Source organism: Fusarium redolens, assembly GCF_020744475.1.
Source record: "Fusarium redolens strain MPI-CAGE-AT-0023 chromosome Unknown BKA55scaffold_1, whole genome shotgun sequence".
NCBI classification, from domain to species: domain Eukaryota; kingdom Fungi; phylum Ascomycota; class Sordariomycetes; order Hypocreales; family Nectriaceae; genus Fusarium; species Fusarium redolens.
Window position 1 is genome coordinate 873288 of NW_025763664.1, and position 13947 is coordinate 887234.

Genomic DNA, 13947 nt, shown 5'->3' on the forward strand with positions numbered 1-13947 from the left:
CTTACTCAAAAATGATGGATCATCTTGAGAACGGCACATGCAAATCGGGTTGTACCTCTCGACTTGTCGACAGCGTTGTAGCAACGCACTGCGAGGGTCTTCACCAATCGTCAAGTCGCAGCATAAATCTCCGATGCCCAACTTGCAAGAAGAAGTACGCACGGATGGGTCCCCTCTTTAGACATTTCGAGAACAGAGCCTGTGCTTTACGAGACTGGATCGAAGAAACAGGCTTGAAAGACCTCCTCATCGCTCTCAAGGAACCAATTGAGAAGAGAAAAACCTCAACCTTCAAATGCAACGTCTGCCGCAAGAATTTCGCGAAACATTCAGCGCTGCTGCAGCACCAGAGAGATAAGCATCAGCACACTTACTGTTGTGTCTGTAAGACAAACTTTGGCAATGCAGCGGCGAAACAGAAGCATGTCATATCAGGCACTCCTGTCAAGCCTGGGACGTATCTCTGCGATCACTGTGATCCCAAAGTTCCTTTTGGAACGGAAAAGGAGTTATGCGACCATTTATGGCTGGAGCATATGGCGTGTGGTCCTTGCGGGCGAACTTTTAAGAGCGTTGAGCATAGAAAACAGCACGATGCAGAGCTTCACTATAGGTGTGCTCTCTGTTACAGATTTTTCATGTCCAGTGTGGAACTTTACGAGGTGAGTGTTCTAAGTACTTCCATACCACTGTGTAAATTTTCTAAAAGGTCTTGTCAGCACCGCGAGACTCATGTTGTTAGGCCCCCGGTTGTCGACCCACCGGTGGAAGTTCCAGCACCGGTGAAGAGAGAACCGACTCCTCCAACTACCATCCCGGCACCTATACCAGTGAAGATGGAAATACGCCAAGCAGTACCTATCAGCAGGGTCGCTCCTGTAGTGACAGAAAGGGTTCCTGTGAAAACAGAGGTTATCCCAGTAACTCGAGTTACACCGACTACAAGGCCGGTGATATTTAAGACATATCCGCCCAGAGCAACACCTGCACAGGTGCCTGAGAATAAGAAGATTCAGTCTCTGATCACAGGCTTTTTGATTCGTAAGTCATAGGAAGCTTGGATGAGTAACGGGAGGATCATGGACACGAAGCGAAGCGTTACATTTCAGATGGATTTAGAACATACAAACGGCTCAAGTTTCGGGCTTCATTCAAGTCAGATATATAACAGAATATACAATACACCTTGCTACATAAGTTAATTATTAATTGCGAATAATGATCTCATGCTGTCTGTGGGATTGCCCCAAGTCTGCCCATACAAATGACAGTGCTTCGTAACTTCCTAGAGAATCGACAGGAACTTCTTCGAGTTTGCCTTTCAGTGAATCATCAGGTTGACCCGGTTCTAGCAAAATAATTCGAACAGCCCCAAACTTCTTCAGTGGGGGATATTTGTATTGAGATAGAGCAGCTGAAAAGGACGAGTTGGAGCGCACGGTTCCCTTGATAGAACACATGCTGAAGTTGCAATTTAATGAAACAAACCAACAGCCAACAGCCCACCTGGTGCCATGGAGTGGGTTCCAAGGTATATCTTGGCTTCTCAACCGAGAAAGCTCACTATGTCAGCATTGTCAGCATTGCTATATTTCTGCCTAACATATGTGATGCAGAGTCCCTTATCAGTCTGCCGCTGTATTGGTTACATATGAGGTATTTTCATCGGTACGCCAAGTTTTATGTGCCGTCCTTGTTTCGAATAAGCGCTTTCTTGTACCGTCTTCAGCCGCATTTCAACCTTAATAGGAACACACAAGATGACTGCAGCACACAAGAATGCGACTTCATGGCCAATTAGAAGAGCTTATCAGGGGATGTTGTTACGTCTCAATTTCGAGGCTGCGCTGGGAACCTGATGCGATTTCTGTTCAAAAGCTAGTTGACTTTTGCACGAAGCCTGGAAGACATTGGGGCCATGTTCCTGATATGATTCCGTATCGTGGAGTGGACTCTAAGAGAATCATTGAGGAGAATGATTTGTTGCAGACTAACCCTTTGAGCAATGATAGGTGTGATATTGCTTATCTGATCTTGTGTCAAATTGTGGATGATCTTGGGACTCGGGAGGAGTGTGATGCAAAAGAGGAGGAGAGTCGGTACTGGAATTCTGTGCCACATCAGCCAGGTTGGAGTCGATGAAATACATGTACTTCTATTTTATATTATATTTTCCTACACTTACTGTCTGTGTTGAATGCTCATTAGCGGGCCTCGACTTGTCTTGGAAACGTAGCGCCTATTGCAACGCTCACTGTTTCGACGGAGTAAATGGTGATTTCTGAACACCGGGCCCGTCAACACAAAAAAGAACACCAGAAGGATGGAACCAAATCAAAGCGTATTTGTGGTTTGTACACAAAGTGGTAAAAGGTCGCTTAAAGATGCATGCCATGCACCTCAATGCACTTTATCCATCCATGAGGCAGTGCTGCTCTGAGATAGTCAGTGAGCGCTCAGCTTACATCTACAGTGGAAAGCTGCCTTTAAATGAACTAAGAAGTATGCATAAAGCTCGTTGCTGACTAACTGGTTCGTGGAGCACGTTAATCCCCGAAATATCGTGCACAACCTTACGACCTTTCGGCGACAACGCAATGCCACCTTTCCGGCGATCAGTAAAAACAGATACGAGCCGTTCTACTAAGTGACATGCCGCCAAGACGCGATATCAACATATGGCGTTCGCAGTTTTAGATCAGGGGGAGCTCACAGCCTCAAATCATCAGAGTGTAATTCAGCTGACAGCCCAGTCAGAAATACTCTACCAATCACGAGCTAAGAGTGATGTACCAGCCTCAAGTTGGAGAAATGGCCCCCAAATCTCTCCCGTAGCTTGTATTTCAGGCACTTGTAGCAAATTTATCATACATAGCAGCCCCCAAGTGGCTTTCCCACCTATGTCATATTGACTGGCTGGGCAGGCAGAAGTGCAATTCAACGGTGTTGAGCTGTTAACAAGGCTCTCGGATTTAAAGGAAGAGGGAGGGAGCCCATATTTCCTTGCACTGCCATTGATATCATAGGATGAGCTGAAAGAGTGGCTGAAAAAAAGGGAGCGTCCTCCGCAGCCTGATAGACCAAATCTTCGGTTTATTTAAGCCGGACTTTAACTGCTTGGGGTCCCCATGTTCTCTCTTGAAACTGGTATTTCAACTCAATTGTCTTCCTAGTGTTCTCTTATTCATTGAATCCTGTTCCTTTCATAATCAGCAGACTTTGAACTCTTATTCTTGCAGAGCTATATCTGTTCATTTGCAATGGGGTTTCTCTCTCGTCTTTCTGGACAATCGAAACAGGCCCAGCAACAAAAAGAGAAACAAAGCTCACCCAAACTCCTATTCGTTGCATTTGATGGTAAGAAAAGTCTTTCAACAACTAAAGCTGGATTTATCACTAACCTCTACAGGTACCTGGCATGGTAGTGTCAAAAACTCGAAAGAGACTGTGGTATCTAGCCTGCCCGATCTCATCTCCAAGGGCGATGAAGTTCGGAAGATTCGTGTCAATGGAGTAGGTACTGATGGTTTAATTGACAAGATTCTCGGAGGTTGGTCACAACTATAGCTTTCCTCTTATTCTTTCATACCCTGGCTCACTTTTGGCAGGTCTTGGTGGTTGGGGTACACGTCGAAATGTCATAACCGCCTATAGTACGCTTCCAAGCTCTGTCCGTGGTGTTATTTTATGAGAAAGTCTTATAGTATCTAGGGAACATTGCAGATGATTACAACAAGGGTGATAGAATCATCTTTTGTGGCTACTCTCGAGGTAAGTCAGGAACCTCCGTTTGACCCGTGTGCAGATAATGACCGGAGATGATACTTAGGCGCATGGGCTGCTCGCTATCTAGCAATGATCATTGAATGTCTAGGCCTGGTTCGTGACGGCGACACAGAGTTCTTCAAGCGCTTGTATGACGCATGCAAGAAAGATCCGTATCTTACTAAGGCTAACAAGGATGAGCTACGACGCAATTATAAATGTTGGTGTTGTGTCCTTTCCTTTGAAAATGATTGTTAACGTGTTGAAGTCTGGGATGACATTCAAATTGACGCCTTGTGTTGTTTCGACACAGTTGGTTCTCTGGGTATCCCACTGTTTGGCATCACAAAGCCACTGTCTTACCTTCATCGAAGCAAGTATAAGACGAAGATTATCGACCATGTTCCAAACAGTGAGTGCTTATCAGTATCGAGGATCAAAATAGATCCCTTGATGAAATTGGACTTGGACATGAGCTAATACTTGAACCAGATGTGAGATATGCCTTTCATGCTTTGGCCTTGCACGAGACAAGAAGCCCTTATAGTCCGACTTATATGTGCGGACGCAACATCCACCAAGTCTTCTTTTTAGGCGATCATGGTAACATGGGCAAGCTTGGAGAACAAGAAGGTCTTGTGCATGCCCCTCTCGCATGGATGATCCAACAACTATCTTCCCATCTGAGTATCACTTTTGATGAGGATAAGCTCAAAAAGCGCTTCCCAAGCTGCGTTTCTGAAGGCCAAGCTGAAACAATATCTCGACACAGAACTCACGACACCACGCACGAGGTCATGATGAAACATGCCTGGTGTTGTCCTAGTGGTTCTATTTCTGGAGCTGGAGTGAGTAGACTAGTCATCATGGGTAGAAAAGACCGCAACCCGGGAATGGTTCTCAATTGCTGTGGTGCTGAATGCACCGATTCTGGTATTGACGAATCAACTCAACATGAGATTGCTTCCGCTCATGCCCAAGTGCATATCGGCGCTCGTGGACGTCAGGAATGTGGCTTCAGCGACGCAGTGCCTGGATATCTTGGTGTCCAGCCTATGGACCCGAAACAATTATTCTTCTGGAAGAGAAGAGCGACAGGCTAGCAGGAAGTGGTTGCTGCTGATATAATTCAGGAGGCCAAAGTAGGTTATCTGGAAGCAAGACTGTTGGGACTTCCTGAAGCAGCAGCCAGTCATCCAAGTTGCTGTGGCCTGAACCAATCGAGAGAGGATGACATTAATGCTGAAGTTTCAAGCGACAGAGACGAGGTTCAAGAGACGAAGGCTAGGAAAAGTGCACGAGATAGGGTAAGGAACTGGTTCCAGAGAGGCTTTGGTGCAAGTGTTTAAGTACTTATTGGTATAGACTATAGAATGCGCTTGGAATTCTATCCACATTCCACCTTGATGTAAATTGTTAAAGTCTTGAGCCAAAACAGACAATGCCCAGTATCTAATGTCTTCGAGTTTGGCTGAAACCATCATTTATTTGACTGTAACCAGCCCAGCCATCCTAGCCAACCCGACCACCTACCCTGGAGTTGGGTTTCCAATGTCGCGGCGGCAGACTAAGATGTCAACGCAAGGGGACGAAGCAACTGTGAAGTTATGCGTACAGCTGCTGCTGCCAGGAATCATGAAAATGTCAGTGCATATAATTAGAACTCATAAATTTATGCTGTTGGCTTCTAATATGATTCGCCAAGGTTCTATACTCGAGGCACTGTTAGACTTCGGTCGTAATGCCGATTGGCCAATCAGCTCATACGCTTTCAACTTCATCCGAATCCATTAATTGCTTTTGAAACCCCCTTTCATGACGTGCCCCAATCTGACCTGATGACCATCTCAGCTTTCCTTTCTAAACAACGAACCAAATCTATTGCACTGAAATCTCAAACATGGCCGACAATAATGCTAAACGGCCAGAAGCCAAATTGGCCACTTGCAATATCTGCAACAAGTCCTTTCCTCACAAGTCCTCACTCAGGCAACATCGTCAGGGCAAACATGCCGTCACAAATACAGACGGCGCCGAATCAAAACAGGGCGATCAGGTGGTAAACACATTCAAATGTGCAATCTACAATCAGTCATTCAGACTTGAGCTTTCTCTGAGAGAGCATCACGGGAGCAAGCACGCCTCTGAAGTCCCGGGTGCTTTCGCCAAACCCAGCTGTAGACAATGCAGCCCCGGCCAAACAAGAGGATCTGAAGCAGGAAAACAAAGATCAAGATTCTGAGACGACTGTTTTGAAATGTCATCTTTGCAACAGGTCTTTCAATAAACAACCTGCGCTTGACCAGCATAAGTCAGACAAGCATGGTGGTATTGGGAAGCAGGAGGTTAGGGATCACGAGGCTCCGAAACTAAAAAAGATAAAGTGGAACATTTGCAACAGATCTTTCGTTCATCTGAATGCACTTAAAGATCATCATAGGCACAAGCATGTTCCCAAAAAGACAAACGAGTCTGAAAAATGGCTTCCAAATGCCAGAGTGTTTGGACCCCCCCCTTCCTACAAGAAATAACACGAGGGATGAAAGTGAGAGTGGTCTTGCATTCAAAGTTTGTGAATGCATCCCTTGCCACAAAGCCTTTCGTTCTAGAACTGCATTCTTGCAACACGAAGACGCCAAGCACTCCATGGAAATGGCGGAAGCGACAGAGCCTGCATTTCTGGAAACGCAGGACCCAAAAGACACCGATGAACCCACCCATGTTCCCGTCGAGGTCGTAAGGTCAGGATTTAGATGCACACCGTGCAACGAGTCCTTCCGTTCTCAGTATATACTTGCGAAGCATTGGGAGAATGAGCATCTCAGGACGTGGTGGGATTTATTCGACGAGGCTAATGTCTCAGAAGTATCACTCACGTACTCCGAGTTCGAGGATTATGATAACTACGATGAGGATGACATGTACGACGACCTCATGGAGATAACGGCCAACCAGAACTCGTGGCGCTCCAAGAACAAGATCCACTGCATCACTTGCTGGAAGAAGTTCAAGACCTCGTCTGAGATGATGAATCACATGGAAATGGGCAAATGCCACTCCTACCTTGATAGGAGTTCGATCATCTCAGCTATCAAGAGTAGTGATGAGAAGGTGGCGGATGATAGAGGATATTCACGTTTAAGCTGGCGTTGGGTCTTTTGAATCGATTACCTAAGGATGCGACGGTGGTTGAGATACGAGGCAACTTCTTTTATATATGTATTTTTTCAATCAAATAATTATTTGTCTAGTTAAAACATTATCTCCAGCTTAAGTACCCATCTTGGGCCTATATGTACCAGAGAAGCAACGTCACCAGAGATCCAATTTGAGATAAACATAGTGAGGGTCTGGTCGGCAGTTTAAGTTTGGAGTATTTCTTGTGACTTTGCTTTGCTTTCATTCGATGCCACCTTATAGTGTCATAGTGGTCGTTCTGTTGCATCGTAGACTTCGAATCTGGTCGTGGCGCCGATTGGCCAATCAACTTTGACGCTTTATTCTTGATCCGCTTCCATTTATTTGCTTCTGAGACCCCATGTCAAGGCGTTCACCGTCTCCGTCTCCAATTCATCACAGACGCCCTTCTTTTTACTTCAATTTCCTGCTGTGGTGAATGTCCAACATGACCGACGATCATAATACTGCACAGGCTTCAGCTGCAAAGCCTGAAGCCAAACCGGTCAATTGCAATATCTGCAACAAGTCGTTTCCCCACAAAGGCTCACTCAGGCGACATCGACAGAGTAAACATCCCGTCAAGAAAGCAGAAGCAGACGCGCCTGAGCCAGAACAAGATGGTCAAGCGGCCAGCACATTCGATTGCGCGCTTTGCAACCAGGCATTTACGCGTCAATCTTCATTGAGACAGCATCAGCGGAGCAAGCATCGTACTGTGAAAACAGATGCTCCCGCCAAGGAAGAGGACAAGGCTCCAGACGTCGTGGAAGCAAAGACGATCAGCTGTGATGTTTGCGACAAGTTATTCACTAGTCGGAACTCACTTCGAAGGCATCTGAAGAGCAAACACGCTTCCGACAAGAAATGCAAGCGTCCGGCAAAGAGTTCAACACAAGATGAGAATGCGGAGCAAGAGCCTACCGAGGAGACTGCGACGCAAGAGTCTAAAGCCTCAGACACGCACCAATGTACGCTTTGCGACAAGAGCTTTCGTTTCAAATCGGCTCTTGTACAGCATGGACTCATCACGCATGCAATGGCAGACCACACTGTCGCTGAGAGTTCAGGTCAAGTAGTAAACGCAGCCGTCCCTACTGCAGACAAGAAAGCAGGGGATGTCGACGAGGATGATGAGAAGCCCTATTGTCAGACCTGCCAAAAGACATTCCGCCACGCTAAGGGACTTGCAGATCATAAACGAAACAAACATGGCATCGTCGAAACCGAAACCACCTCAAAGCAAGGTGTGCCTGAAAATCCAACCTTCAGATGCAGGCCGTGTGACAAGACCTTCCGTCTTTCGTCTTCACTTCGTCAGCATCAACGAGACAGCCATCCCGAGATGCACAGAAGAGAATTCTCAGAGGATGAGATAATGAGACAGTTACTGCGAATGGCAGTCCCACCATTTGGTGATGATGATGGTGATGATGTGGATGATGATGATGATCTCGATGAGTTTGGTTATGAGGACGACTCAGATGTTCCATTTTTATATGCTGGCCCTTTTGGATTCACAGGTCACGAACACGAACTCCCCACCGATATTGAAGCTGACGATACATACGACTCGGACCCTAACGCTCCATGCTGGCAATTATCAGATGACTCGGATGAGGATGATTTCGACGATGACTGGGAGGCATCATTTCGAGAGCACAGAAGAAGTCCTCCAATACTCTGCACACATTGCAACAAGTGTTTCCCCGTGTTGGCGTTCGAAGGACATCAATGGCATGCTCATGGCATCAGCAGCCCAGCTATCATAGATGTTCAAGCCAAGATCGCAAAGGACGATTCCTACGGCCCCAAACGCACCGTCTGCAAGTCGTACCCTAAGGCTAAGGATTTCCCCTTCTTCTTCGAGGCAAAGTATTTTCTTAGAGATTGCCATTACAAGAACTGTGGACAGTCTTTTGAAACTGGTACTGAACGGATTGCTCATGAGGTTGAGGCTCATAATCGTTGCATTACGTGCGAGCTGTACTTCAAGACCGAGTCTGCACTCGAGGTAAGTACTTAGTCTATGCATGCACAAATATCATAGTACTGACAGGGATTCCACAGGAACACCAGTCTAACTCCAAGGTCATCGATACTGTCGTCAGAGACTTTGACCACTGGCTTGAATTCGCCGTCGGCACACGAGCACAAGAAGACGACGAAAAAGAAAAAGCAGCTCGGCGCCAAGCCCGTGATTCCAACCCCGACAAGAAGATCGACTGCATCGCCTGTGATAAAAAGTTCGAAAAAGCATCTACAATGATGAAGCACGTCGAAACTGGCCGATGTATTCCTGGCATAACTGAGATGGATATATTTGTCCTCGGGCAGCGGTTATCCGAGCAAGGAGCTCCCTGTGTCAAGCGAGGAAGAGGATTTACGTGTCCTGTTTGTGATATCTCTTTTATGGTGTTGAGCAAGCTTATTAAGCATGCTGAGGGGGATGAGTGCAGTTTGAATGTTTTGCATGGGCCGTTGCAGGAGCTGATTTCCTTGCTGATGATGGATTTTATGAGTATGGCTATGGGCCATGAGTGGTGAGTTGGGGAGTTTATCTGGGGTAGGGGTTGGGGACTCTTGGGGTTGGTACTGGGTTTGGGATGCTGGTTTGGAAACATGAGATTGTTTTATGATGTATACGATATTTTCTTGACTTAAAACCCTGGTCTCTCGCTGTTCAAACCTATATAAAATTGCGATCGTGCATGTGCTATCAGCATTAAGGCCATAAAGTAATGGATCATTAAACTTCGATAAACCTATGTTGATGTTGAGAGAGCCTGGCGCAGCACCGAGAGTAGTATGTTCTAGATGGAATTACCTATGCCTTTCTAACTGATACTTTTCAGACCTAATCGACATCAAAGGTGTCACGCTCCTAACATACGGCTTGGGGAAAAGTTGACAGCTACCGTTAATGTACTATGAAGATGCAAGAAAGAAGCAATGACATGAGAAGACTATAAAGTCTGACCTCGAGGTTGACTAGGCTTTGGAAAACAAACGATTCCATCGGGAGTGCTCGGGTTTTTCAATATATCTTTTGGCCAGTTAAGCTAGGTATTTAGGTTCTCGCAGGAACCAGAGACTCATTCAACATATTCCAAAGTTACTGGCTTCTAAACTATTGTGTATGTTACAGGATTGGCTTCAATATGAACATCTGAGTACTACGATTACGAACGGGCTATGGGATTTCTGACTCTCATCTTGTGAATGATGAAAATTATGAAACACCGAGGAGATATAGCAGACCAAAACGCTGGAACAACGGAAATAGTGGAAGACTTTGTGTAGATAAACAGAAACCTAAACATTGCCAATTATACTATGATAGATGCTGCGCACTTCAATTAATCACCACTGAAGCGACTGAAAACTAAATGGAAGTCAATCTTGTCACACCACCTGGCCTATCTGGGAAGTATCTTGGCATCAAGGAGGAAAGGTTGAGGACTGACATATATAATAAATGAGAGATACCTGAATCATGCCTGGACTCATCAGGACCAAAAAACTCGATTCATCTCTCTTGCCATATCACGAAGATTCCAGGCTTCTCAAAAAACATAGTGGCTGCTGGTTAGTGATAGTAAATAATATGCATGTATACATGCGGCACGGTAACTCTTGAAGGAGAATGTATGCTTAGAGACAACACTTGTTGATGAACGAATCGCAATCAAATGAATGATGAGGCTTTTCTATTTTCCGAGAATCTGCTTCACAGCTTCTCCAAAGGTATCGAAAATTAAATGGTAAATGGAGCTACAAAATACGCAGAAACTTCGGGTGACGAGAATGCATGACAGGTGCTGACGAGTCCAACATGCGGTCAAATCAACCAATAACCGCGGGGCAGCAGTCTGGGGGAAGCTCACCTTTTGGGACGCTTATCCGAAGATGACAAAGGTTCGAGAATCAATTGCCAAAGTCGGGCAGGCAGACCCATATAGCTTTCGCATATTGGCTGGCTAAAAGTGACTCGGCTGACTGGATGTGTGGTGTAGAGAGGAAGTGGAATTGGTGTTGCCGTACAGAGGACCTCTGTGGGTTACATAACGTCGCCCGGTGTCGTCACAAGGCAGACCTCAAGTTGGACCGACCTTACATGCGTTGTGCGTCAGAATGTAACAGCCGTTGCCTGCTGCTGCATAACCGGAAGGCTTATCAAGCGACAAACCAGTCAATCTGAGCATGTTCTGCAAGACAGTGACGACCTGCCTGCGATGACAGTTGGACTTCCCTTGGTGGTGGACCCTTTTGGCCAAGTCTGTCGACCCATCTGGGGCTATCCATTTAGATCCCTGTCGCCTAGAGTGCTAACTGGAATATCGTCAGCAGCTGAATGAAGAACAGACGTATCGCAAAGAGGTCATGCTTGGTGAAGCGTCTTCCGGTCACCTTCGCTAAAGCATAAGCATCAGAGCCGACCGACGGCAGGGAGGATCACAAGCCAAAATTAAGATAGCCGGCTCGAGATCTCATCTCAGGGGATGTCTCACTCCAGGTCTCAGATAACAGAGCCTAATCACCGTGATGGAATCTTTGGGGACCATCCCGAACAATTCGGGCCCAATCCCGGGTTCCAAGTGCCGCCTGGGGTGCCGGATGTCTACGGGCGCCGATCTCGTGGTATCACGGTGATGATGGCACGAAGGAAGATAGAGGGACAATTCCATGGATCATTTTCCAGGCGGAATAAGAGCGTCAGAGGTTCAACGCCCAACGACCGGCAGGGTATCATCAGAATCGAACCATGTTGACATGCGCCGTGATCGGGTGGTGGAGGGCATTCTGAGTGGAGGTCCGTCTTTGGCTGACAGCTTTCCAACCGCGAGAATCGACAACGGCCCGAACGCCGCAATTCATCTCAAAGTAATCAATCCTCCATTCCAACTTGTGACACAGTGCTTGAGAGTTTGATGTTCTGGCTAGTTTTGTTCATGTTTCGTGTGTAAGCTGAGCCGACTGCAAGTTATTCATACGCAATTGAAACATGATGCAGTGCCATGTTTCTTGTCACAGGTATTGCGGTCCGTCGCAAAGAGATATGCGTGATATCTTTCTGCAACCGTCCCCGTCTGTTGGTAGGTCAAGCTCCATGCATGCTATTTAATGTTCAGCCGACGTCAAGTTGCCGACAACCATGTCATATCGGGTACACTCGCAGGTACGACTGCAACCCAAGAACCGCACCTTTGTAACCCAAACAACCTGTCCTTCAAACATTTCTGTTGCGAGTTACTAATGTCAAGACTTGGAGGTGTGATTCAGGTGACTTTGGCTGGCGGTAATCCACAGCTCGAATCCATGGAATGAATCGGCGTCTAAAAGCACCCCGCTAAAAACCCCCAGCACAGGTCAAGTCAAGACCGCAATCCCGGGAAAAGGGGTACGCTCAAATAAAGGTAATTTGCGTATCCACAATATCAAGATGATGGCTTGCTCGTTTGGAGATGTAAAAGACGATACCTCCGATTGATGTTGACTTTGAAGAAAGGGGAAGGAGAACGTGCCAAGATGTGGAAACACAGCTTTGATTGCAGAGGATATTGTAAGTGGGCTTTGGCAAGCTGTTGCGGTGCAACATCCATTGTTGATATTGCGTTAATGCGATTCATGTTTGTATATATTGGTACTGCTTATTGCCGATCCAAGACTTATCTGCGTCCTTTGTCAGTATAATCCACTGTTATACCTTGAACGCCAAGTTTACAGGATGAGGTGCATCCCTAAGCGACCCGTCTTGGTTCATCTCCCATGCAAGTTTGCTGTTGTACCTGAACCGTGCTTCACGAGAGAGGTTTGCTATGTCTGTGTGCTTTTGATACACGCATGGAGCAGGCAAAGACCCTGGGCATCCCAGAAGATCGAGAAGCACTGAAGCACTGGAAGCCCACGGATGGCGCGATGAGCTTCGGCCGAGGTTTAGTGAGAGAGCCGGGATAAACCTGCCCGGGGAAGGGTGCTGGATCAGTGTCGTTATCTCGGGGTCCAGTGATTTTCCGCTAGGACCATAGTGCAATTGAGTTGTTGCAGATTCCGGTAGACGCACAACAGTGAACGAGGCATTGGCTGAGGTCGATACTCGGTTTGAAGTTGATGATATCCTCATGTTTCGAGAATCAGTAAATTCGCACAGTGTTTCTCTCGATTCAGCTGCACTGGCAACCCACCCGTCGTGGACATCATCTGCTGGCATCGTGGAGCGTGGAGTTGCGTTGCTGGCAAAAGGGCCAAGAAACGAGAAATGGCACCCCCCACACGTCGTCATTTCACACTCCGTTATTAGCCCCGTTATCGAATCAAAAGAGAATTGGGCCCGGCGCCTGGGCGTTCAACGGACAACGGGCGACCAGCGCCAGGACCAACTCAACGCCAGGGGATGTTGAAGACCAGTACTGTGCTGTAGTTGCTTTATTACCAGTCAAAGAAGTGCAACGGTAGGGGAATCGCCAAAATAGAGGTGAGAGAAGAGAGGCCAGGTTTGCTTTTGATCGGAATAATCGACCCGGTCACAGAATGCATGTCTCGTTTATACCCTAACATCGCAAAAATCTCGTGGATCGAGTGTTCTTGTAGGTACGCCCGTAGATTGCCTGTTCTGCCAAACGAGGTACAAGCAGTTCATGTACTCCGCCTTTAGCCTGGCCAGGCTGTCATACAATGAACCGCCATGATTCGCATCCCGTAAAACAGCCGATACTTTGGTTCAAGTACTCAATTTACCCGCAGGCCTCAACAGCACTGGCACCTGCCAACTACGAGCCCCCAAAAGTCACTCTCTGGCCTGTGCCCACTGGGAAGTGCCCTGTCCTGCCTGTTCAGTGAGTTTCCACTGTCCACTCCCCACGGCACGACGCTACTTCCTGATTTGATTGATTGACGGACAAGAGAAGCCAGGCTAGGCTTGCTCCTTCTCCTTTCCCGCTCGCTCGGCCCTGGTTTTTTTCTCCCCCCATTCAATTCTAACCCAACCTATCCCGTCACGCCCTG

The 13947-nt window shown here is 46.9% G+C and overlaps 3 protein-coding genes across 3 annotated transcripts; all 3 read left to right on the plus strand.

Annotated features, from left to right (window-relative positions):
- Positions 1-11: 11 nt before the first annotated feature.
- On the plus strand, positions 12-1052 carry BKA55DRAFT_682340 (uncharacterized protein; the record flags this gene model as incomplete). The annotated part of the gene is made up of 2 exons (XM_046198322.1): positions 12-662; positions 720-1052. 2 exons carry the CDS (start codon positions 12-14, stop codon positions 1050-1052), a joined length of 984 nt encoding a protein of 327 aa, XP_046056018.1.
- Positions 1053-2898: 1846 nt separating this feature from the next.
- Positions 2899-5194, plus strand: BKA55DRAFT_548122 (uncharacterized protein). Its single transcript, XM_046191092.1, has 7 exons — positions 2899-3357; positions 3410-3550; positions 3609-3653; positions 3712-3771; positions 3830-3985; positions 4034-4177; positions 4258-5194. The coding sequence occupies exons 1-7, from the start codon at positions 3261-3263 to the stop codon at positions 4866-4868; spliced, it is 1254 nt and encodes a 417-aa protein (XP_046056019.1). The 5' UTR covers positions 2899-3260; the 3' UTR covers positions 4869-5194.
- A 669-nt stretch (positions 5195-5863) lies between these two features.
- Positions 5864-6950, plus strand: BKA55DRAFT_548128 (uncharacterized protein). Its single transcript, XM_046191093.1, has one exon. It carries the CDS (start codon positions 6184-6186, stop codon positions 6925-6927), a length of 744 nt encoding a protein of 247 aa, XP_046056020.1. The 5' UTR covers positions 5864-6183; the 3' UTR covers positions 6928-6950.
- Positions 6951-13947: the final 6997 nt, after the last annotated feature.